Source organism: Symsagittifera roscoffensis, chromosome 9, assembly GCF_963678635.1.
Source record: "Symsagittifera roscoffensis chromosome 9, txSymRosc1.1, whole genome shotgun sequence".
NCBI classification, from domain to species: domain Eukaryota; kingdom Metazoa; phylum Xenacoelomorpha; order Acoela; family Convolutidae; genus Symsagittifera; species Symsagittifera roscoffensis.
Window position 1 is genome coordinate 20,450,435 of NC_087070.1, and position 26,319 is coordinate 20,476,753.

Below are 26,319 nucleotides of genomic sequence, written 5' to 3' on the forward strand. Positions count from 1 at the left end.
TTCTCGCTTCGTTTAAAAATCACCAGAATTGCGTATTTGATTGATGCTTCAAGAAAGTGTTAAGGGGATAAACTGTGGTACCATATTAAAGCCCTGTTAGTCGTGATTCTGGTTTTAAAAAAATCTAAATTTCGCCAAATTTCCCAAAATGCTGATTTCAAGTTGTCTCAGTTTTCAATGCTATGACATTTTCTGTTTTTCAGACTAGATGATGCAAAGTTTACAAGTGTTACTCAATTTCATGCAATTTTTTCTTTCTTTGGTTCCAATTGTTATCGATAAGTATGGTCAGAACTTTTCTTGCTAGAAGCAGAGCAACCAGCTTTTCTTCCCAAATTTTGATGAAAATGAGAATTATATATGCATGGGGTGGTTTTTTTATTCAGGCCAATTTTTAAAAGAGTATTTTCTTACTTGGAAGACCGTTCTCTGCACCTAAGTGCAGAAGACAATCAACGTGATTTCACTCGAGGTTGACCTTATGTTTATTTTTGCTCAATAAAGAAAACTGTTCCATGTAGATACCCCCGGGTTGACAAAAAATGCGTGTCGTAAAGTTTTTGTTCATGGAAAAATGCTTATCATACAATTTCGTAGAATTCCATAGAACTACTTCAGGAAAAATTTTAAATTTTTTTGTTTCGATGAAAAAAATACTTATTAAAAAATTTTCATACATGAATTTTGTATGATAAGTATTTTTTGAGCAAAAAAAAACATATTTTCTTGTGCGAAAAAAAAACATTCATAACACAAACGGCGTTAATAAAATTAAAATATCCTAAAAAAATCCTAAGATTAGTTGGAAAACTTTACTTTGGCAAAAAAATGCTTAATATAACTTTATCATAAATGGAAATTGTACACTAACAATTTTTCTTCTCGATTTTTTTTGTGTGAAAAAATCATTTTTAACAAAAAACGACGTAATTAAGCTTAAAATACCCTAAAAACAGTTTTTTGTCTAGGTTTTTTGAAAACTTTAATTTCGGTTGAAAAAATGCTTTTTATAAAATTTTCGTGAAAGGAAATTGTACGATAAGCATTTTTTTCCATAGACTCCGTGAACGTAATTGTACGATAAGCATTTTTGGTCTATGGAGGTCAACCCGGGCCATTTCTGATTTGCCTACGCGAATCACCGTTCATTTTCCACACGCCCACTCTCCAAATCAACAATTTTGAGTGCGGGATAATTCGCCACATATTAGAAAATTTGAGTTACGTTTTCAGCATCAGCGATAAAAATTTCAAACTGCCCACAAAAAAGTCCAATAAATGATCAAATTGGCAGTTTCAAACCCCTTGAACTTCAAAAAAAATATTGCAGGTAAAATGTCTTTTTGCATTTGAACTCAGGGAGTCTATTTTTTTGTTGGTTTGAAATTTTTTTTTTCGCTGAAAAAATATTTCGATGGTTAAAATTGGTCTGAATAAAACCTAGTTTTTTTTTTCAATTATGGGACAAAAAAGTATCGAGTTCTTTCCTCACAATACTCTAAAGTTGCTGCGCATAGTTTTTGTAAATGAATGAAAGCTAATGGTGAAAATTGATACATGGTTAGATTTAGCGTGCAAAAATATGCCCCTTCCTTTGGTATTCGATGCATAGAGATATCACGGGTGAAGTGCTTCTCCTCTCTGACCCGCGTTCGTATTTGGGCACTTGTTCAGTCGGAATCAAGCACCCTGTCGGGTGTTCCACTCCCGCCACAGCAGTGTCTACGACTGTAACCCTCATGAACCCTGGTCCACTGAAACTTGCTCCAAAAAAGGGCTGAAAAGGATGATTTATAGTGTTTCGACCAAAAAGTATTTGTCAACTTTTTTTCAATTGTTCAGCCTCCTATCTAACATACAGAGTGATTTGACCGATCTTACTCGATTATCAGACAGAAAAGGAAATTAAAGGCCATTTAATAGAAAAATTCCACAAAATTACAAAAATGTCAAGGTGAAAAAGTGTACTTATAGTGGAAAAAAAATGAAGTTCGTTTTTTTTTCTTAAAGTTTTCAACAAACCTTTTCGTATTCGGTCCATCTATTTCCGACCAAGTGTCCATTATCGCCGTCGACTTTGACAGTGTTCATTTTCCGATCCGACTCCAGAACTTCAAACGCCGAGATACTCACAAACTCAACCGGACACTTCAAGTCACCCAGTTCAGTTTTCATTTCGCCTGTGTTTTCATTAGTATGGGGCCGCCTGGAGCAAAACCCGGGCGCTCTGATTGCCTTCGTTGAGAAAAATTCAAGGCCAGAATAAGTGCCAGCTGGGCAGTTCTTTTCAAGCGGTATTGCAAAGCAACCCTGTTTTCCTTCGTTTACAATACAAAGGTGGAACTTCTCGAAGTCTTCGCAGAACCGATGGTCTTGACATATGTAGCGTGGGGAGTCAGGAAATTCGGCTTCTTGCATACTGTTTCGGAACTCTTGCGGCACTGCATCAGTCAAGGAAATGCATCCAGGGTTGTCGACTCCGTTTTCATATACCCATTTGGATATCTGCTCAAAGCCTCAAAATATGCAAAAAAATCTTTACTCCTGTTTTTCTTCTGCAAACAAAAGTTTTTGATTTTTTTTGCAGGCTTGGCTCTGCTCGAGGTCATAACGCGATGAAAAAACTTTTTTTATAATGCTGAGGCTATACCTTAAGATTGAGAAAACTGTTCTTTTATCGTGAATTATCTACAAATAAATCAATATCCTTATTTTATCGTTTTAATTGATTAGTTTCATAATTTAACCAGGCAGACCTTCAAGCTACTGACCAAATGGTAGCAACATAACAATTCAAATATAGGTCCGCCTCAACTGGGACTTTTTGCATCTTGTCGCGGGTGAATATGCTTTAAGTAAGCACTTCATTTAAAAAAAACTTCTCCAGTCTATTTTCACATATTTTATTATGATTTATTTTGTTTTTGTACCTGGTCTGTATTCGGTTGACACGTAAACTGCGGCCATGTCTCCAAACCACTTCGCTCCTGTTGATTCGCTCTGAAACTCCCTTCCACTCAGCCGGTCTATCAACAAAAACATGCGCATTTCCTGGATTCACTCAATTCAAAATCCAGATCTGGGGTCAGTCCAGACCGGACCTTGTTTTTTTTCATTATGTTTGAAAATGAAATTGTTTTCCGGTATTGAAATTGAATTGTCGCTCTTTCGTTTGTATGCTCAAATTTTGTCGGCTTAGTTGCCACATTTCTGATTTTTTTTGTGCTATAAGCATAATTTTCAATATACTTGTAATTTCAACTTTTTGTACAAGATCGTTTGTTTACCGGCCAAACTGGTGTCTGCTCAAAAATCGTCGTCTTTATTTCCTCTTCGTAAGTTTTGCTCCGTTCCTGATTCAATCTTCAAATGTTTTGCTTGACATGTTTGCCCAGAATCGACTTTATCGAGACACACAAAAATTTTAGTCGAGCTAAATTGTTTACAATTTTTTTTTCAATTTCTTATGTTTTTTTTGTTCGTATTGTGTCGAAAGTGTCGCGAAGCGCTGCTTCGTCTCTGTATCTTTCAATTGTATTTCGGTAATGATATTTAAGCTAAAATCAATCGGGGGCGGAAAGTTTTTTAATTGTCAGCGTCCACCATTAGTGAAATTGCCGCTCATTTCCCGACTGCCCATGCTCACGCGCGTCAATATACACTAATTTAGAGGGTATTGCGCGCGTTAAAAACTTGCAATTTCTCGGTCACAACCTTCCAAAAAGTGCCCTAAGACTTCATTGTTGACCTTTTTCAAATTTCAGATGTGGCGCTGAAAATTTTTGCAAATAATGTTCTCTAACAAGTTTTGGAAGCGCACATATTTGACCTACCTAAGAAAAAGAAACCCCCTTCCTCAAACAATTCATGTGCAAATAATGGTGTGGACAAAACATTCATGTGCGATGTGCACATCATTGTTTGGATTTTTTTGACCCTTTGAACTACTTTGAGCTATCCATTTTTGGCTGACGGACCCCAAAGTTTTTTAAAGGCGCCTTTGGCGGCAATATATACTATTTTAGAGGAGGGAGAGCGCACCGAGAAAACGTGATTTTTTGGTCAAAAATTTCCAAAAAGTGCCTTAAAACGCTTATTCGGCCTGTTTTTTTTTTTAATTTTGCCGGCGGCGCAGAAAATTTTGCCAAACCGGGGTCTTTTAAGTACCTTAGGAGAGCTCGGAAAATCAAATTGGTTGACCTAAAAATAAGGTCGACAAAATTTTTTTCGAAAAGTTTTGAAAATCCGCTCCCCCACCTCGAGGAAATCCTAGATCAGCCCCTGAATGAGGGGATATCTGTTATTCGCTACTAGATCTAGCGTGGATAATGCTTAATGGATTGCATTTAATCCCATTTAAGAGAGATGTTTGGCAATTTTCTTCCAACTCTTCGGCCTGTTTTGAGGTCAAAGAATCTATTTTCACAGTATGTGACAAGGAGGCAAAACATGAAAAAAGACGCTTTCTATGTGAATACCAATACCTATATACAGTGGGTTGTAACTATATTTCCAGGAGTCAGCCAAACCAGCATCGTGGCTCGGGTTCAGTCGGCGATAGAAGGCGAGTTGATCGAACCCGAACTCCTCGCAAGTAGTCACTTGCACGACAGAGCGATCAGCATGCAAAACGAACTCCGCGTCATCGCAACTAGGCAGCAGAGTATATTTTGCGAATGGTTTTGTCATTTAATTAACATTTGGTGTTTCAGAAACAATTGTAATTTTACTATAATTACCCAAGGACTGATCAAAAACATTATGTCTACTAAAAAGTTTTTCTGAAAAATTCCAAATCAACTAGTTAGTTTTCTCTTAAATGTAACAAAAATCAGCAAAATTCAGGAAAATAGGTTGTTTTTTAGAGTAATACATAACAATTATAATAAGGGACAAACAAACGGTTTTTTCTTTATTTTAAATTTTTAAATAAACAGCAACACCATACCAATAACCCAAATTGTTATGTGGGAAAAATTGGGGAGTCTGAGTTTGGCAATTGTGTTAAAGTGTTGTTTGTTATCATTACGACACCAATCTCGGGTGCTTTGGAAATCGTTTGTATTCCAAATCGTCTGTGGAGTTTTGCGACAAGTTTTTTACTATTAATTAAATGGCGTTAAAAATAGAAACCATGATGTGTCTGTTAAACTCAAAACCAAGCGAGCATGTTTTTGTGCTCTATTATAAACCCGAGTTTTGGCGTCGCATTGATTGTTTTTGCTCAAATGTATTTTGTTTCTGTTAAGGTCATTCACGGCCCAGTTAGAACCAACTTACGCTATGGGAGAGGGAGTTGTGGGTAGAATGGTTGCGGGTAGAGGGGTGCTGGTGGGCTGTACTTCCCCATTGAAGAGAGTGAGGGGGATCACAAGTGGATCCAGTATCCCCTTATCATCTCCGAATACCTTCTTCACCAGTCCACAATCACCATGTCCACTTCCTTGGATCCTCTGAAATCAAATCAAGACAGTGAGAGGGGCATCACTTGGCATCACTAGATTATAGGTTTAGCTGGCCTTTTAAAGACCTTACATATCAGATTTATCTAAATTGACAATGGTCTGTTGAATAAATTCTGATATGAAGACACAGTTTGTTATAATGATTATTATTTAGTATTTTACAAAAAAGATTCGGCTAACAGGAGTAAGTTAAACTAAATGAACATGGGACGTGTAGGTATAGCGCGCAAAATTTTTCAAACGGGACAGAGGCGGCTCTTTGAAGATAAATACTTGGTGGAACTTTTTAAAAGCCAACCTTTTCCTTGTCGAAAACCGATAATGGACCCATTTAGCGAAAGATTTTAGGCCAACCGTGTGGGCCAAAATTCTGGAGTGATCCTAGCTTACAAGGTTTTCTGCATTTTTTGATGGCTATGGAATTTCTATAAAACAAAAAATGTCCTGCTTTTTCCGGATTTTTAAGGATACCCAAGGCATCTTCTGAACTTTCTGAAGGTCCCATTCAGTTATATATAATTTCATTAAATAAAGCCAAAGCAAGAGAAATTTATAATATTAAATTGGTTTTCAAGCTATGCGCACTACAAAATTGCTAAAGTTTTTATTGTTTAACAGTTGAAGAGCACCAGCTTGAGCAAAAACTGAAGGCTATTCAGCATATTGAAAGTGCCACAAAAGCAAGCGAACTTTCCGATTCTTGAGAAGTATATGTTTGTCAAAATTTTATTTGAGTTGTGAAAAATTTCTCCTTGTGATGCTTTGTTATACGAATATCTGATAGAGTAGCTGAAAAAGAGGAAATAATGCAATGCTCCAAACCAAAACCTAGTAAAAACAACATAAAAACAAGTCAGAGATTTGAAGACATATCAGGTAGCATGATTCATCATAGCTTGTTCTAATTTAAACAGTCGTTCAATTAAGCGACCGATCAATCAAAAACATTATGTCTACCAAAAAGTTTTTCTGAAAAATTCCAAATCACTAGGTAGTTTTCTCTTAAATTTAACAAAAAATCAGCAAAATCTAAGAAAAAATGGTTGTATTTTAGAATAATACATATAACAATTATAACAAGACTACTCGTATCAGGGCGAAGCCCTGAATGTTCCGACTGCCTTTTAAGGTTTTCTGGAGCAGTAATAGCATCAAAAAATTAAATGTAAGAAAAAATTAAATGAAAATTTTTTTTTCTAAAGTTTGATTTTTTTTGTGAATGCCATACAAAGTATAAAAGGATAGATTTCGCTCCTTGTAACAAATCAATTATGGCAAATAAGCTTCTTTCAACAAATTTGGAACGACTTTGAGACGGATTAACTCTCCGCTTACGCGTTAATAGCGCGAAATATATCGCGCGTTAATTGTCCCAAATTGGCCAAAATGGCAATTTTCAAACCCCCATAACTTTACGAAAAATGATCACAGGTGAAATATCTTTTCAAATTTGAGCCCAGGACAACAAAACCTTTCGAATGATATAAAAAATTCCGTCGAAAATGGCTAGTTAAAAAGTCGAAATCTGTCTGAAGAAAAAAAAAACCCACCCCGAGCACAAATATTCCGTTACTTTCGTATCGAAAGTCGGAACAATAAAGAACAAACAAACGGTTTTTTTCTTTATTTTTAAATTTTAAATAAACAGCAACATATACCAAATCTTGCCTTACCGTACGTATTTACTTCTCAGCTTTCGAAAAACTGCATTATAACTAGTAATCGAAGATTAGAGTGAATAGTTCTGATAACGAGTTAGACCCCCTATTTTGAGGGCTATTCTCATGCGCAAAGGACCGACTGAATGCGCGAACAATTTCAATTAATCTACGCCCTTGAAAATGTTCAAAACTGGCTGAATTTATTGCTCTATTGTTTCGATTTCTTGAACACCGAGCTGTGAGCTGTGATTGGATGACTAGGTGATTGCGCACTGTCCTTCTCCCTCCCCCTATTTTCACTTGCTAGAACGAATGTACTTGAAATCGGTAACTATGCTTTTATTTCCCGTACACATCTTTTCCTACAAATCTGTAAGAAATAAGTTCAGTTAGTGCAGTCACTTTCACTTGTAGGGTGACATGCTCGAAATTTTGAAGACCTAACCGAAACTTTTTATACTTCATTTAAGATAGTAATTAATTTTTGAAATAAAGTTTTTTAAACATAACAAGACTACTCGTATCAGGGCGAAGCCCTGAATGTTCCGACTGCCTTTTAAGGTTTATGGAGCAGTAATAACATTAAAAAATTAAAAGTAATAAAACAAAACTAAAATTTTTTTTGTAAAATATGAAATTTTTTATGAAAATCATCCCATCCCCCCACACGCCATTTAACGTACAAAAATATAGATTTCGCTCCTTGTAACAAATCAATTATGGCAAATAAGCTTCTTCCAACCAATTTGGAACGATTTTTAAGACGGATTAACTCTCCGCTTACGCGTTAATAGCGCGAAATATATCGCGCGTTAATTGTCCCAAATTGGCCAAAATGGCAATCTTTAAACCCCCATAACTTTACGAAAAGTGATCACAGGTGAAATATCTTTTCAAATTCAAGCTCAAGACAACAATACCTTTCGAATGATAAAAAAAAATTCCGTCAAAAATGGCTAGTTAAAAAGTCGAAATTTGTCTGAAGAAAAAAAAACCCCACCCGGAGCACAAATATTCCGTTACTTTCGTATCAAAAGTCGGAACAAAAAAGAAGTTTGTATTATCTGGTACGGTTTTTGTTCCGACTTTCGATACGAAAGTAACGGAATATTTGTGCTCGGGGTGGGTTTTTTTCTTCAGACAAATTTCGACTTTTTAACTAGCCATTTTCGACGGAATTTTTTTAATATCATTCGAAAAGTATTGTTGCCATGAGCTTAAATTTGAAAAGATATTTCACCTGTGATCGTTTTTCGTAAAGTTATGAGGGTTTAAAGATTGCCATTTTGACCAATTTGGGACAATTAACGCGCGATATAATTCGCGCTATTAACGCGTAAGCGGAGATTTAATCCGTCTTAGAAATCGTTCCAAATTGGTTGAAGGAAGCTTATTTGCTATAATTGATTTGTTACAAGGAACGAAATTTCTCCTTTTGTACTTCATATGGCGTGTGGGGGGATGGTTTTCATAAAAAATTTCAAATTTTAGAAAATAAATTTTCATTTTATTTTATTTCATTTAATTTTTTCTTTTTAATACTGCTCCATAAACCTTAAAAGGCAGTCGGAACATTCAGGGCTTCACCCTGATACGAGCAGTCTTGTTTTTTTTTGGGTTTTAATTTTAATTTAACGCAATTGTTATCATAATTAAAAGTTGTTCTGTTGGTAGTAAATTTACCTACCAATGTTTTGGGAAGGATCGGTCAAAAAACTTTGAGTTTCAAAATTTAATAGTTTTGTAGCTTCCGTTTTTTTTCGGCTTAGCGAGGGTCGATCCAATCTTTGGCGCCTTAGTGGCCGCTCAGTAAATGATTTTAGAATGCATTTTAGGGCTACCAAGATATGAGTTTTTTGTAGATGTAATTTTTTAAACTTTTTTCAATTTTTTTTTTGCAATTTACTTCTTCAAACTTCTGCCTTTTCTTGTACTCACTATCTTATAATGCAGTGTTTGATGCGTATATCTAGTATTGCGGAGCTCAGCTTCGCTCTGTGTTTTTACTCGCATATATCTTGTACTCAAATACTGCAAAACTAAAATTCGTTTATTTTGTACTGAATAAAACTTAATTTTCGAAATTTTTGTCGGGAGCAAGTTTCATAGAATTTTTTTGGTGTCTACTTTGATATCAAATGTAAATATTTTTTGTCAACATAGACACATTAACTACTTTTTCCCCAGATTAGGCAGAGATCTGTTGAACGCCTCCCCCGCTTACCGAGAATTGTTCGGTCAATCTTTCGTACACTGTCTTGGGCTGCTTTCCGTCGTAGATGAAGTGAAGTCCAGGGGCGAATCTGAGTCCGGTGTGTTTCAAGCTTATCTGGTGACCCCCATAGCCATGGCCCTCACATTCCCCTCCCCCACCTATGTCTACACAGAAGATGTATGTAAACGTATTCTGTCACATTTATGGATATAGGCCTTGATAGTGCCCTCGATCGCTTGACAGATTAGAATCTCAGACCATTTATCCGCCATGGGAAACGGCCAACAGGAGGAAAACTGCTGTAAAGTCCCTGCTTATAGAATACATGCTACTTTTTTGGTTATTTTTTCTGGGCTTGATAATATTGCTTCACACCTTTATGCAATGTCGAACCATAAAATGTGCAATCTATGGAGACAATGCTTCCATTTATTTTTTCGAAAAACCACTCATAGTAGCTATTTAACTGACAAATTGATTATATTACAAATGGTTTCTTTTAGTATAGCATGCATTTCCTATAAATTTTGCCATACAAATATAATCGAACTACAAAAAGTGCAAACTATGGAAACAATGCTTACATTTATTTTTCTTTTCGAAAAAAACACTCGTGGTCAGGTGCGGATTTAGGGGAGGGGCGGACGCCCCCTCTCAGGGATTCGACCACCTGCCGACCCAAAGGGTCCCCCCTTTTTACTATTTTGAAATATCCATTTTTGGCTGACGGACCTGAAAATTTTTCTAAGGGCGTCATCATTTTCAAAACGTCTTTTTTGGCCTAGTTTTCAAAATTTTGCCTGCGGCGCAGAAAATTTGGACAAAACGCGGTCTTTATAATGCTTTGGGAGAGCTCGGAAAATCAATTTGATCGACATAAAGAAAAAAGGTCGACAAAATTTTCAATTTTTTATTGAAAATTGGCCCCCTCGAGAAAATCCTAGATCCGCCCCTGCTCATGGTAGCTACAAAAAGGAGACAATTTGATTATTGGAAATGTTTTCTTATAATGCAAATTTTGCCATACAAAATATTTATGGTGCTGACTATGAAAACAAACTTTATATAAAGAAGTATTTTCAAATCTAATCATGTTGAATCTCTGAAGTTTTAACAAAAATGCGTTTTTTCTGCTGATTTTTTTCTTGCAGCATTAAAAGTCATCATCAAATGTTTCTGTTGTTTTGCATTTGTTGTCATTCATCATTTTTGCTGTTTATTTTTTAGTTTATAAAATTTTTAAATCTCAGCAAACTTTAAGTTTGCAATTTCTGGTGCTGCTAAATATTTTTCTGTTTCATTTGCAGAATTACTGCTGTAGGTGTTTTCAATTTTGTCTCGTTAGCTCACTGGTGGTTAGCTTGAAGGCAACGGATTTAGTCTTGTGCTCAAAAATTTTGAACTTTTCACTGGCCACCACTTCATGAGTGAGCAGTCCGAGAGTATCATTTGTAGCTACTTCAAGCATATCTTTAGGTTTTTGGCAGCTTTTCTTTTTACCACCATCACAATTGGGTTCAAAGTAAAATGAAATGTTGTGCCAAAATTCTCATAGAAATCACACACGGCAAACTTTATGGTTTCATAGAATCAAACGCGGCACTATTCATGGTTTATTCCAACCAGAGAAGCCACGTTATATGGAGTTACGCCAGAAGTTACTATACCATTGAAAAAACTTGTTTTTAGGGTCATTCGATTTTGTTTCCATTGTGCAATCATTTTTTTTGGACCAATTATGGAATTTTCCTTGTCCCGGGTTGACAAAAATGCTTACCATTTAATTCCATGCTATGGAAAAGATGTTTATCATGCAATCTGATACAATTCCATAGAGCAAAAAACATTGGATGAAAGTCACATGATAAGCTTTTTTTTCGTACAATTGAATTTGGAATTGTATGAGAAGCATTTCTTCCTTGTAATTTTTTTTGTGTTTCGCCCTGAACACAAAAACTAAAAATTTAATCAAATGAGAAATCCAACAAGTTAAACGGCATTGAATTGCTGATAGTACTGGTTGCCAAGTTCTTTCAAAATTATAACAAAAAATGTAACTCTATATATATGGCTACGAGGCCTCTGTTTCGAAAAACTCAGAAGTTGAAAATATTGTAATTTTAAAACGTTTAAACTCGGCCATCACAGAGAATCTTGAATGTGACTCATGATTCTTTTATGTATAAAAAGTTGCGTGGACTACGTTATAAGCAAAAATTTGAAAGTTTTGCATGCAAAAAATTTTTTGTTCGCAAAACTGTTATAGCGACTAAAAAATTGTTCCTCAGATTTGAAGATTTTTTGTTCGTAAAAATCTTTGAGCGACTAAAAACATGTTCTCCAGTTTATGCTTATCATACAATTTGTATAAATCGAAATCTTATGATGAGCATTTTTTCCATAGACTGCATGCATGGAATCGTATGATAAGCATTTTTTTTGCTTTGCATGGAAATGTGATGCATCCATATTCTGGATAACATATTCTGATCCATACGGTTAAACTTCACATATTTGCAGTGCAACGTTTGGATTAGGACAAAAGTTGTGGCAAATGTTTGATATTAGTTGTTCACATTCTTTTCGAAACCATGTTAAAAACTTTTTTTAGCAAACAGAACTATACAATTTGGCCCATGTGAACAATCTCCCCCCTTAACAGACCAAGTGAACAATCTCCCCCCCCTAAAATTAAATGGCAAATTCAAGATAAGGCCTGCATGCACTATATTCAAATCTATTAGGCTGAAAAATATTACTTTTTATCAAGTGAAGTTTCTCCCCCTAAATTGATTTAGGGGGGAGATTATTCACTTGGTCCAACAGTTTTTCTTATTCTCAGAGTTTTTTTACGAGTTTGCGAGACAAACTGAAAGATAGCATAACTTTAACGAGAATAAAATTACTTAAGCTACTCTTAAAATCCACATTCTGGTTTTCAAGGCAAATTTGAAACCAAAAAACATTAGTTTTGTAGTTGTCACTTTCAGCTTTACAAAACTGCCCTGATTGAGATATTTTATTAATTGTCAGAGTTTCAAAATTGCACCAAAAGCCAATCCGCAGCTAAAAAATTATAGCTCGACAGAATTTTTAGTCGCGCTAAATTTCAGTCGCAACCGTTTGTAAATTGATTGCAAAACACCCTGAAAGTTAGTCGGAAAGTCTTGATGTGGTCGCAGACCATCTGAGAACGATAAAGGGCTGCACGTTGTTATCTCAAACAAAAGTTTCAGATAAGAAATCTCCTTATTAAAATACAGATTGGTTGGTAATAAATCACATCTGTTGAAAAGAATCTTAGGTGACGAGATTTTGCGATCAATTTTCTAGCAACTTATTCAATGTTTTTTTTTTGGAAAAAAATTAAAATAGTTTTATAACTGACAATGGTTTTTGGAACTGTTTCCTTACAGTCAAGAAACACTGCTTTCGGTATTGTTTGAAAGCTTTCGCAACAACAAAAGGCTATACACCGTAAAAGGTGTGACTTCGCTTCACCTTCAGTTTATAAATCGATGATTAAAAAAAGTTTAATTCAGGTTTTCCGTATAACCAGTACTCTACAGTCAAAATGAGTTCACGCGCGGATTACAATCGGGTTCGGATATAATCCTTTTTCAAAAAAAATCTTAATTTGCTCAGCCTCATTTAAAATATATCAGAATGCCTTAAACTGGATTATCATTGGATTGGAAAAACAAAAAAACAGCATTTAAAACCCCCTTGATACAAACACTTCCTTTTTATTCACCTCATTTCACACGCACATCTATCCTCGCGCACAACCATCCTTTGCGTTGTGCAATAACCATTACTCATTTCCAAAAACCACAATGGCAATTACTTAAACTTTTGGATCTACTTAACAAATTCCCTCCTTTCAAGAAAAGAATTTTCGACCTATCACACTGCAGCAAAACTAGATTTCTCTAAGTTAATTAAGTATATAATTGGCATATTTATCTAGTTCTAGTACTAATGTGCTCTAACGTTTATTTACTGCTTTGGTTAGGATGGAAAAGATTCTTCAGTAGATGTCATAGGGACGAGATTAGAAAATATCCAAAGCTTTTGCAATAAAATATATATTTATGATGGCTCATCCCTAAATATAGCCCCACATGCCCACAACCGAATTCCCTCTCCGACAAAAATTCCTATGTGAAGTATCTGTGAATTACCAGTACAATATCTTACCGTCTTGCAGTACTTCTACGCTATCAACAATTGACATATTTGTTATGACGCATTAATTAAACACCAGCGAAAAGCGATGTAGCTTTTGGGCGACCATTGCTCATTTGAATGCTTATGTGTTTAAAGATGAGAACTTCGATTGCTCAACTTATCTAACTAGGGCTTTTTAAAATAATTCTTTTTATGGCGCAGTCAGAAGCTTCGAACCTACGAGGACTGGAATTCTTCTGGATGCACTCAACTAATGAAATCTCTCGTGATTGGAAAAAATGGACAGAACAGTTCCATCTCATAATCATAGCAAAAGAACGCGAACTTATTCACGCTGCGATTCCCGAACAGCCCGGAGAGATCAAAGATGCTACGCAGCGACAAAACCGGGAGGAGTAATATACAGCAGTAAGTAAAAAGACGCCGAAAAGATGACCTGAGCAAAACTAACGGACTTCAAATCGTAATATTGATAAAAAACATAAATATGAGCTTCACCTAGCGTTAGCTTTGCGCTGTAAATATGCTTTGCTCAAAAAACCCCATGATCTTTGATAGCAACTCCGCAGAACTTTGGTAGCTGCTTAAAACAATCATCGCAGCGGTAACAAATTTTACATACGAGCGTTTCAAACTTTTTAGTAGACGTCCGAAAGACAACAAATGTCTGAAAACGTTTCATGAAATAATAAAGTAATTAGCAAAAAGATGTAGGTTGAGAGAACTAGAGGCAGAGCTGGTAAGGGACATCTTCATTACAAATATGAGATTCAAAAAAATCTCTGTAGAGAACTTTTATCTCCCTAAAAAATGCTAACCTCTGTACTCGTCCACAAAAAGGAAACCCGATTTCATCAACAGTGAGTCAAAACCTCAGATGCATATTTCCCAAACAGTAACACAAATGTGAAAATTGAACTGGTCGTTAACATATCAGAAAGCCAGAAGAAAACTGCGGGCAATCATTCAAAATGGTCACCTTATAGTATGCCCAGTTAGAGTTAAATCACCCAACAACTGTGGACGGAAAGGTCAATTTGCAAAACACTGTGGACGCGGAGGAAGATTGCATGTACAAACTAACATCGTTAACCAAACAAATATATATACCAAAAACGCAACTCAACGCGAGGACACAAAGACAGATCCCAAATTAGTTGTTAATCCAGAAAATCCTTAAAAATTGGCCATCGAAAAAGAAACTGAAATCAATGATATACGGGACAGCGTAGAAGACGGCATTAGAACAATATTCTCCCGGGAAGGCCATGAATTAAAAAAACTTTGTAGGTATTCTTAGAAGATAATAAGCCGTTTGAGACCGAAATTCAGTCTGACTCAGCCAACCCGGTATCATTCAAAAAAGAGGACTTCGTACATGATTTTAGAACCAAAGACCACTCTTTGAAGATAGAGCCGGTGAATCAAACCACAAAGCGAGTATACCAAGAGATTTTGTGGTATTATAGATAAGATAGGAAAAATAGTATTGAAGATTCAGTCAAAAGGATAATAGGCAATTGACCAGAGGCTTTGTCTACCCAAGGGAGCCGAGAGAAACTTATTGGGCTACGACATCCTACTTATTTCGAGCATAAAATTTTACCATTTTCCAGTCCCCTGAACAAAAAAAAGCCATATTTGCCAAATTCAAGTCAACAGCACTCCGGAACTGTAAGAAAACCAATTTGAGTCCGATGAACCTACCAGCGCATCCGTCGAGAACACCCAACAAAATGAGTTTAGAAAGTTTATCCTTAAACAGTTACTAATTGTTATTACAATTATAGGTCGATATAAAAACTCTTAGATAAATTTTTAATTTATTGAGCCTTTGAGACCTATTAAGTCCAAGAGAAATCGAAGTCCTGTACACTTACTTTCAGAAGCAAAAATATCCGTCGAACAACTCGTAAAAGACAAGCTCATAGAAAAACTATCTTTTCGTTCATCAGTCTTATAGTAGTAACTGCTAAACGGGATGGTTCAGTCAAGTTAGCTCTTAATTCGAAGATGTTAAACGAACAAATATACAGAAACCGCTCTTCTAGTCAACGTAGCTCTCACAATTAGCGAAAATACTGCAAACTTGGTCCACTATCTTCTAAGGCATGCAACCAATGTAATTTTAATACTTTGAGCGCAGACATAACGGGTTCAGACCGTTTTAAAATTAGGTTTTAAGGGTTGGGCGACATGACCAACGAATTTTAGCGTATCCAAGCACCCATTGCTACCCTAATAGCTACTACTGGAACAGCCTGTTATAACAGTGAAAGAGTTTAAAAATTGTTGGAATCATTAGTCGACAAAAGCCTAACCATCAAATGGGAAAAGCGAAAATTTTTGTCAAACGATATTAGATTCAAAATCATCAACCTTGGAAGAAAACTTATAATAGAATAAGCTGATTTAATCAAATAAATTGAACAAATCAAGATGTGTAAAAGATATTAGATTACTAATAGATTCGATAAACCAGTTCACAAAAATCCCCAAGTTAGCGACACTCTCATTGCCGTTCAGAAACCTAATGTTAAAATTTGAACACTTTTTTTTCGACGAAATAAAACAAAAAAGCCTTTGGGAAAACAAAAACTGAAGTTTCTAAAACAGTGATGAACCACTACTTCGATTCATCCGAGAAAACTAGAGTTATATGCGATGAATCGCACACGGGACTTTGTACTCCAATTGAGAAAAATCATAATGGCGTATGGAAAACTACATCGATCGCCTTTTGTTTCCTAAATGTAGAAGTGATGAAATAGAGCACAAACAAGTTGAAACTCCCAGGATTAGTCTGGTCAATGGACCGCTTCCAAAATTATCTATTAAGGTCACAATTCAAGATCCTAGCTGATCATAAAGCACTGATCGGGGCATTAAGAGACGATTGGTACACCAAAACCCCCAATGAAGATTAATTAGGTGGGCAGATAAATTACTCCCGTACATTTTTCAGTCGAACACACGCAAGGGAAATATATTAGAATCGTGGAAAATCAATCAGACCACCCCACAATTAACCAATACCGATTTTGGAAGATGAGGAAAAATTTCCAAAACGTGGACAGATTTTGCAAGGTGATTGGTCAAAACCGTGAGAACAAAACTCAGACAGAAATTTAAAGAGAACATTTAGTTGATTATGCAGCTGATTAGCTTCAAGCTATTCATGACACTAGGAATCTCTACGTTTTTCAAATTTCTCATAGCCTTACAGATTTATTATTTTCTCCGGGTTGTCAAAAAGTTGAAGTTGCAGTAAACATTAACTTTTTTAAAGTCTCTAAACGATCCAAATCTTTCAGAAAGGAAAATTACTCATACTTCAAATTCTCAGAAACCCCAACTGTAACTATGACCAATTTCCTACCTTCTTCAAAGAAAGCTGAGCCACAGCCGAAAACTTAAGAATTTCCCTTCAAATGGCTTGAAATCTTTGATACAAGATTTATTGCCGTATAACTGATGAAGACATCAATTTAAAAAAGATCAAAAAGCTATCCAAGAAAAACTAAATTTTGACTTTGCACAATTGGGATCCTCTTATAAGCACTTTATAGGTAATTTACGAGAAAAGGCAGACTGCTTGTTTTTTGACGGCCGCTTAGTTATCTCTACCAGTCTCAGATCGCCGGTGTAAACCAGATTGCATAAAGCGCACCCCGGCCAGTTTGCTATGAAGAGCCTTGCTTTTCAATATGTATGGTAGCGAAAAACTTATAGAGAGATACAGGCGCAAGCGGAAGACTTTTTTAAGTGCTTCAAGGCTTGTAAGAATGCCTACTTTACAAACCTGAAAATTAATTCCCGTAATGCAACCAAACCAGGATATGGAATTAGATTTTGCCTGACCTTTACCCACCTCGCAGGATAAAAAGTGTGTGCTATTTTGCATCGATCATTTTTCAAAATTTCCGTCTGATTAAATCACCTCAAGCAGTCTAGCAAAATATATACAAAAAGAAGTTTCTTAAATTCTACATAGCGCTTCACGGCATGCCGAGAAATTTTCAACCGGATCGGGAATCCTGATTCACGGCTAAAGTAGTTAGAAAGCTCTGCCAAGAACACGGTATTACCTTATTCTTTAGACAAGTCGGAGATGATAGAGCCACAGATTTAATAGAACGCTTCATTAGAACAATCGAAGAAAAGTTCTTAGTGATGGCCCAAGGAAAACCGAAAACATCTCTTGAAATGGTTATGCTGAAAAATCTAAATTTTTTTAGAAGTGTTAAACAGCAATCCATAGTTTGCATTTCCTTCAAAAAATATTTTTGGCAGGACTGCAAACACTACTTGGCATAACCCAGTAAAACCTTCTCTGAAACAAAACCTGATTTGGGACTGAACTGAAATGTTAATTTTTGCTGTGATAAAGAGACGCTGATCTGTCGAGACAAGAGAGACGGTTGAAACGCTCTTGATAACATCGAGGATGCGGATCTGGAGAGATCTTGAACGCCACCAAGTGAATTCCAAGAGCGCAGGATCGTCAGTCAAAGTCTTATGAAACCCAAAAATGAGCAGCTAAGACTCAACAAAATTCAAAACAACATCCGGGTAAGACATCGTTTTTAGAAAAATACAAGATGGGAAGAAAAATGAACCATTCTACAGAAAACTTACGGACGAGGATGTTAGATAATATGACCATACGGTAACTCTCTAAAATGAAAAGTCTCAGGTAAAGCTGATTTAGCTATAAAAAAGACAAAACCTCTACGCCAAGAAGGCCAGTCAGCCCGAGAAATAACTAATAATTGGCAAAACTCTACCCGACCAAGGGCGCGAGAGAAGCATCAAGAAGTTTTGCATACAAAAGATCCAGACCACGTCAAGCCGCCCGGTATGGACAGGCAACAGTTGAAAATTTGGACAATGTCCGTCAAGACGCTGCCCTTTATAATTATAGGGAGACGCCCTTTAGAGAAAAAGAGGAGGCATAAAGGCTAGATTTAGCGTACCCCTGGACCGTGAGATTACAGAAACAGAACCTGGTCCAAAAAGTGATGAACATTCCTGATTCACCTCCTAACATACAAGCAAAACAAACCTGGAGGCATCGTCAGAAGGTTACTCAAGTGACCATCGGCTCATTAACGAGATCCAAGAGTTTCTCCGAACCTCCACCCCTCAATCGTCCCCTGAAAAGAAAGATGAAATCCCGATACTGGAACAGCCAAATCTTACTATCACTGTTTCTTCATCCCCAGCGATCAACTACAGCGACGAATATCCCAGAAGCAATGCAAAGCAAATTTCTTCCACATCCACTGACAATACAGCTTCAAAACCTAACCACGCCAATGCTAAAACCGTCTTTCCAATCAGACAAGAGGAAACTATTCATCTGAAATCAAACAGAATCGCCGCTCCTACTACGTCCATTCTGAATACTATAGATCTGAACAGCACGCCTCCTACTCGAGGAACCCTGACCAAACCCCAACCAAAGATCGTAACGCTACCAAAACGCGAAGTAACAAAGCCTTTGGGGCTTCAGGGCAAACCTTCTAGAGCAGCTAATAGGAAGGCCTCCTCGCCAATTCATTCACTTCCGCCGTCGAAACATTCGGACACAATTCGACATAATTCCAGACCAATGAGATCTGGTCAACCGCGAAACCTTCTGAGGGAACGCATTTTCACAAACCTGGTAGAAGGAGACTCGGACAATCGCCCGGGTGAGCTCGAGACCTCAATGATCGCTACTCCCAGATGAGATCCCCTAGAAGCAGTCACGGCTGAGGAGCCATCCTAGAGTTCAGGAAAATTAGACCTATCCCCTGCTTCCGAGTCACATTCAGTGAAAGAGCCTTCTATTCAATAAGATTCCCTAAGGGGAACGACGCTCAGTTCATATCTAGCAACCGTTTTCTTCAGCCCTACTGACGCCCCAACTCACCACTTTGAAGTAAATCTGTCCCCCATTGAACAGTGGATACAATTGGATTCCCTCGACGATAATTTTGACGTACTAGGCCGTCGCATTACTAGAAACAAACTGAGGGTATTGTCAATCCAGAAAGCCAAGAGAACCTAATTCTCTAACCGATCTATGGAGCCTGAAAACTGTCCAACAGCAAACTGATTAACTCTTAAAATCTTAAGATTTTAGTTAGTGTTCATATCGTATTAACCAATTGCCCACGTACCTTCCAAAAATACCCATCTATCCCAGGTTCAAATACGCATCTAAACCCATCTATACCAAGTTAGTAAACCGCCAGGTGCGTTTGTTTTATGTTTGTTAATCTGCCTACTTACATTCTAGTAGATCCTGACGTCGTATGACGTTCATAATTTTAACAACCGTTGCTCATTTATGTTAGACATCTTATTGGAGAATAGTCTACCCACTCGTGTTTAACTGTTAACAATGTTAATCTCGCACAGCTGCACTATCATTGATTGTGGTTTCAAAAAATTGGGTCTGTTCTTACTACCATCATAACTTCTTTTGTCTAAACTACAGGGAAGAAAGTTTCTGTTGTTCAAACCATTCATTTTGGTGAAAAAATAAGCAAACTTTCGTAGCCTCTCCTATCAGTGAAAAGCAAATGTGATCTCAATCTGAATTGATGTAAACTTTCAAGGGGGCCCTTTCTTTTTAAACACCCGTCAAACATGATATGACTTTTGGACGACCATTGCTCATTTAAATGCTTACCTTTTTAAAGATCAGATCTTCGATAATTCAACTTATCTTTCAACTTAGTTTTATCCTAATTTTGACACTTAGATTAGCTTAGTTAGTATCTCTTAAACTCACATCTATCCAAATCATTCATCCTAGTTGTCTATCTAAGATCTGTTAAAAGAATTCTTCACATTCTGCAAACATGTGTAAAGTATAAACAATGAAATAACATGGATACTTTTCGAATATAATTTGTTTTCAAGGTCAAAACTGAACTATAGTTCAAATTTGGGACCACGCAATTGATAAAAATAGATTTTTAAAAAAAAATTCAATCGATTAGAATCCATAAAAATTCATAATAAAACATTATAATCTGTTATAACTTGTGCAATGTTTTTGAAATTATCTGTACTATCTGCAATTTTTTTTGCCTTACTCAAGTTTCACTTAATTTCTAAACCTACTCCGATTCACTTATTTTTGTCAAAACTTTATTCATTGCAGAATTGTCAAACTGTTAGTACCCTCTCCCATACTTATCTCAAGAGTTTTCAAAGTAAGCTGAAACATGACGTACGTTTTTACGCGTATCTTAGAATTTTTTGATAAGAAATAGCGAACTCCTGATTCCTGAAGGGGTTTATAGGGGGGGGGGGGGGGGGGGTGGGTGGATACATGGGGTAGCTAAGTGTGGGGGTTGAGGGTTGAGGTGGTAGAAGAAAAAGTAAGAAAGGAGGGATTAAGCGGAGGGATAATTTCAATGAGAAAACATTGAGAAAAAAAACGTGAAGAACCCAACAATTGTAGACTATAAAAGTTTTTAAAACAAAAGTAAACTTTAATAAAACAACCGCAACGTTCCAGCTTTGAAACAAACAAAAGGTGGTTTTGAAAAATCCTGGTTGGTGCTTAAAAAGAGTATAATCGTTTATGATCCAATGTAATCATAAATCAATAACAAATCAATTATTGCAAATAAGCTTCTTTCAACCAATTTAGAGCGATTTCTAAGACGGATTAAATATCCGCTTACTCGTTAATAGCGCGAAATATATCGCGCGTTAATTGTCCCAAATTGGCCAAAATGGCAATCTTTAAACCCCATAACTTTAGGAAAAATGATCACAGGTAAAATATCTTTTCAATTTTGAGCTCAGGACAACAAAACCTTTTGAATGATATAAAAAAAATCCGTCAAAAATGGCTAGTTAAAAACTCGAAATTTGTCTAAAGAAAAAAAAACTCACCCCGAGCAGAAATATTCCGTTATTTTTGTATCGAAAGTCGGAACAATTATAGTCTTTTGTAATTCATTACAACCAATTAGTTTGGATCGAATTGATCTATATTGCTTAATAAATAATCGGTTTTTAATCCTGAAAATCGATTGTTCTAACGTCTTCTGCAGACAGACCATAAAAATCCGTTATAAATGTTTATTGTCCTTTAAACCTCATTGAGGTTGTTTTTAAGCTATCTAAGTATAAACACCGAAAACTTGTAAAACTAGTTGAAAAAGTAGGAAAAAAATTTCTTTGAAGAATTAATCAGATTGTAGTGTTTAGGGTTCGAATCTACTCATTTTTACTTCAAATTGTCATGCGATAGGCAGATTTTTGAAAAAAAAAATGATAATTGCAGCGATTTTTGAAGAAAGGATGAAATGATTTTGCTAGGTGTGGTTTCTTTTCGTAGACAAATTTCAAGTTTTTAACTAGCCTCATTTGAAGGGAGTTTTATTTATCATCTAAATTTATAGATGTCATTAGCTTAAATTTAACAAGACTGTTCGTATCAGGGCGAAGCCTTGACTGTTTAGACTGCATTTTAAGGTCCATGGATCAGTAATAACATGAAATTTAAACGTAAACAAATAATATTAAAATGTTTTTTAAAAAAATTGAGATTTTTTTGTGAAAAAATCCCCCCACTCATCATAAGTAGTACAAAATGATAGGTTTTGCTCCTATTAACAAATCGATTATGGCATATTAGCTTCCTTGAACCAATTTGGAACAATTTCTAAGACGGATTAAATTTCCGCATAGTACGCGTTAATAGCGCGAAAAATATCGCGCGTTAATTGTCCCAAATTGGCCAAAATGGCAATCTCTAAACCCCCATAACTTTACAAAAAATTATCATAGGTAAACTAACTTTTCAAATTTAAGCTCAGGACAATAATAGCTTTCGAATGATATTAAAAAAATCCGTCGAAATTGGCTAGTTAAAAAGTCGAAATTGGTCTGAAGAAAAAAAACCCACCCCGATAACAAGTCGGGACATTTTCGTTACAAAAGTCGGGTCAAAAGGGTATTTCACGCGTAAAATTTCTGTATAAAATTTTCATTTGAAAATGCCAATATGGCCAAATGAGAAGAGATAACGCGTGATATAATTTCTTCCATATTAAACTGTACGCGGCGAAAACATCTTGCTCAGAATTAATTTCGTTTCAATTTGAATTTACAAAACGTTGAAAGACGCGAATCAAACAAATGAGTATTCTACAAAGCGCGTCCCGCACCGAAGTTTCTCCGATTATTATCTATTATCTGGCAATTTTGTGGTCGAACCAAAAATTATTCTTTTAATAATCAATTATCTGGTGATTTTGTGGTCGCAGAGTGAAATAATCGATTATAATACAATTGTTTTTGCACAAAATCTGATTTACAATGATGATTTTCTACATTTTTGTTGCATGTTTTTGAGCTCAAAATGTGCTTTATATTGACCCATTTAATCATTTGTTTTATAAAATTTTGCCCCAGCTCTGATTTACAATAAAGATTTACTATGATTTCATTGCATATTTTCGAGCTCAAATCCGGTTTATTTTGACAAGATTCTTGAATTTTTACATATGTTTTTGCACAAAATCTGATTTACAATGATGATATTTTGTATTTTTGTTGCATATTTTTTGTGCCGAAAATCTTGTCTATATTGATGATTTTCATGATTTGTGTCGTTTGGTTTGAATTCAACTTTTGCTTTGAGTTTTTAAATAGCATGCTTTTAAGAAGAGAAAAATCAATTTTTCTGACAATATAATCAAATTTTTTGACAACTTAATCGATTTTATTTCATTTTTATGGCGTTAGCAATAGTTTTTGTTGCGGTTTTATGGCAAAAACAAAAGATTTTATTGCAGTTTTATGGCAAAAACAAAAGATTTTATTGCAATTTTATGGCGAAAGCAATCAATTTTATTGCAATTTCATGGCGATTTCAGGGCAAAAAAAAATAGATTTTATTGAGATTATGTGGAGATAAAAATACATTTTAGTTGAATTACAAGGCAATATATTCTTGATGAAAATAATCTATTTTCGTACTATTACAATAGAAAATGTTGCTTAAATTGGTTACACATAATCGATTATAATGGCAATTTTTTCGGCAACATTTTCTCAATATAATCTATTTTTATCCGAGAAACTTCGGTGCGGGGTGGGGTGAATACTTCAAAAAATTAAAAAAATATATAATAATTTTTTTTTGAAGTCTTATCAATTTTTGAGTTCTTCAAAAAACTGTCTTCAAGCTAAGTCCATAAGGGGTAGCCAGCCAAAAATGCATATCTCAAAACGGTACAAAGAGGGAAGCCCCCTCCCCAAAACGGCCAACCCGCCCCCTTAAATCTGCTACTGAATTATGCTACAAACGTATATGCGTATTCGTTTCTACATCTTACTGAATGTATCTTTCCTGAAGGTGCCTCTAGCTACGTGGGTGGTGTCGTCCCAGATAAATCCCGAAACAAATCTCTGGTCGTCCTGTTTAATGTACACCAAGCATTCGTCAATCTCCAATCTGGTCTGAAGATTAAAAAAAACTGAAGGTTTTTGTCCGAATCATAAGCAAAAATATGTATTTCCCAATATGGTAAAATTGATGCTGAATTGAATTTTGGGCACCATGGTCATTTAAAAAAAATGGTTTGACTATGTGAACAAAAAATTTTAGACTGAGAAGTTTCAAGCATTTGCATATCGATCTGACTCAATTTATACGAATGAGTAAAATTTATTATTGAAGCAAGAAGAACCAAACAAAAAATTGACTGGTATCCAGAACTTTTGTTTATAAAGCCATTAAGCGCTATAGGAAGCTGATAATGCAGTATTTTTTTGTCAGCTTTGATCTGTAGTTCAGTCATGAAAACAATTCTCATCTAAAGTCATCCCCATATAAACTGATATTATAAACAACCCACATCAAGAAAGGTGAAAAACAAATTGATTATAATGCATTTTTGCGGTCTAAAACATTGTCAATATAATCGATTCCCATGTTAGGCTTAGACAACAAAATTGCACAAAAAATGGATTTAAATCCACCTTTTCTCGCAAAAGTATAATGCGTTATAATTCAATTGAAATCCTTTATAATGGATTATAAAACAAATACAAAATCACATTGAAATGGATTTTTTTCCACTTTATTTTCGTTTCGCGTCGTGCAAAGTTTTGCAAGATTTTCGGCATTTTAGAAATGAGTAGTGCGAAAGCTTTGCAAAGTGAGTGTAGGGCCTTCTCCACTTCTAAACCTAAACTCAAATTTCAAAAACGTTTCGTTGACCTCTCCCCATTAACGTTAGGCCCTTTGTTCCCTTACAACCCCCATCCCAACGTTTGTCCCATTGCCCCCATCCGGTTCGGGTTGGGTGGGTGTGGGTGGGGGGGGGGGGGTGTTAGTTTAGTTGGGATTCATTTGATTGAGGGGGGTTGGGATTGATTCAGGTTGGGAATGGCGGGTGTAAGGGGTACAAAGGGGCAAAGGGACTAAAATTGTAGGGGACAGAAGCGGGCAATTGTTGAAAGGAACAAATCTCAGCTATTGAGTAAAATGAAAGAGATACAAAATAATCAATGTTTTAAAATAATCAAAAATAACCAATTTTAGTAATCAAAAATAACCAACGTAGAAAAGGTTTTATATGCGTTGAAATTCGCATCTCAATAAAGTGGAGAAAAATTGATTATAATTGATTTTTATTGTCAGTATCCACAAAAGAGAAAAAAAATCGATTATATTGGATTAAAAATGAAATTTGTTGCCTCGAAAAATCGTAATGTTTTAATCCATTTTAAATTGATCATAATTGATTTTTTTAAAAACTTTTGTGGGCACTGACAGTGAAACTCAATTATAATAGATTTTTCTTTTATGGAATACCAATGCGGGAAATTTTACACAACAATTATATTATCATAATATGTAATAATACATAAAGTCGAGGTCGGATTTTTATGTTCATAGTTCGTGGTTTTTCTTTTTTACATAATATCTACGTAGATTTTACATCAAGTTTAGATAAATTTTACATAATATTTACCATGTGGTAGATTGTCGTTTTTCCAACCGCCGATTCCGTTTCATATGGGACTGTTCTATCGCCACCGTATCGAGTGCGGGTCTGGGGTGTGTCCGGAAGCCTGAGGTATGTCGCAGCGGTGGGCGATGCCGCCATGTCGCAGTACACGGGAACAGAGTGACCTTGCACCAGGATCTCGTATTTGTCACCTGATAACTCAGTTCAGGTATCATAAAATCGTATTATTGCAATCCGCTGGTGTCTCCAAAAAAATTACATGTTGCGGGCTTTACCGCAAGAGGAAAAGCGCGGATATCCAAAATTTCCAAAATTTTCATAAAACCCGAATTGGAAGTCCAAGTACCCATCCCGGTGGTTTTGAGTGAGCGCCCTAGGCTTTAATTAGTATGAAATTTGAGTGTAAGCGCAAAATTCACAGCAAAATTGATTAAAAATGAAACTATATGCCTCATATTGAGCTTAAACTCTTGAGGGAGCGATTAAGTTTTACTTGGTAGTGAAGGGTCATTCTGTTTGAGTGTCTCGCAACTCTGTGTTTCTCCAATCAGGTGCCATGTCTTGAGTGTGGGCTGCTTCTCCGATGGGTTGTTCACACAGTCCCTTTTCTCCACCGAGGGGAAAGTGTAGGTCAAGGTCTCATGTGAAAACAGTTCACACTTCTCACTCACTGGCTGAAATTACGATGGTCATTTTTAATAATCATAATAATTGTTTCCAAACGATATCTAGTTACAGAGTTATTTATATAAAATTACAAAAATAAATATGAATCTGATCGGATGGGAGAA

The 26,319-nt window shown here is 35.8% G+C and overlaps 1 protein-coding gene across 1 annotated transcript; it reads right to left on the minus strand.

Moving 5' to 3' along the window:
- Positions 1-1,567: 1,567 nt before the first annotated feature.
- On the minus strand, positions 1,568-25,716 carry LOC134854753 (uncharacterized). Its single transcript, XM_063871110.1, has 8 exons — positions 25,532-25,716; positions 23,888-24,011; positions 9,351-9,505; positions 5,281-5,453; positions 4,485-4,651; positions 2,931-3,026; positions 2,023-2,516; positions 1,568-1,777 (listed from the first exon to the last, which is right to left on the minus strand). The coding sequence occupies exons 1-8, from the start codon at positions 25,664-25,666 to the stop codon at positions 1,568-1,570; spliced, it is 1,554 nt and encodes a 517-aa protein (XP_063727180.1). The 5' UTR covers positions 25,667-25,716.
- Positions 25,717-26,319: the final 603 nt, after the last annotated feature.

What these genes read in the sequence shown, in the direction of transcription:
- LOC134854753 (XM_063871110.1), bottom strand. Translation starts at nt 25,666, where the DNA reads ATGGCGGCATCGCCCACCGCTGCGACATACCTCAGGCTTCCGGACACA. An exon ending in ACAACTCCCTCTCCCATAGC is followed by an intron (nt 4,652 to 5,280) that starts GTAAGTTGGTTC and finishes TCTGCTGCCTAG; the next exon opens with TTGCGATGACGCGGAGTTCG. An exon ending in TTACAACCCACTGTATATAG is followed by an intron (nt 3,027 to 4,484) that starts GTATTGGTATTC and finishes TTTTGTTGATAG; the next exon opens with ACCGGCTGAGTGGAAGGGAG.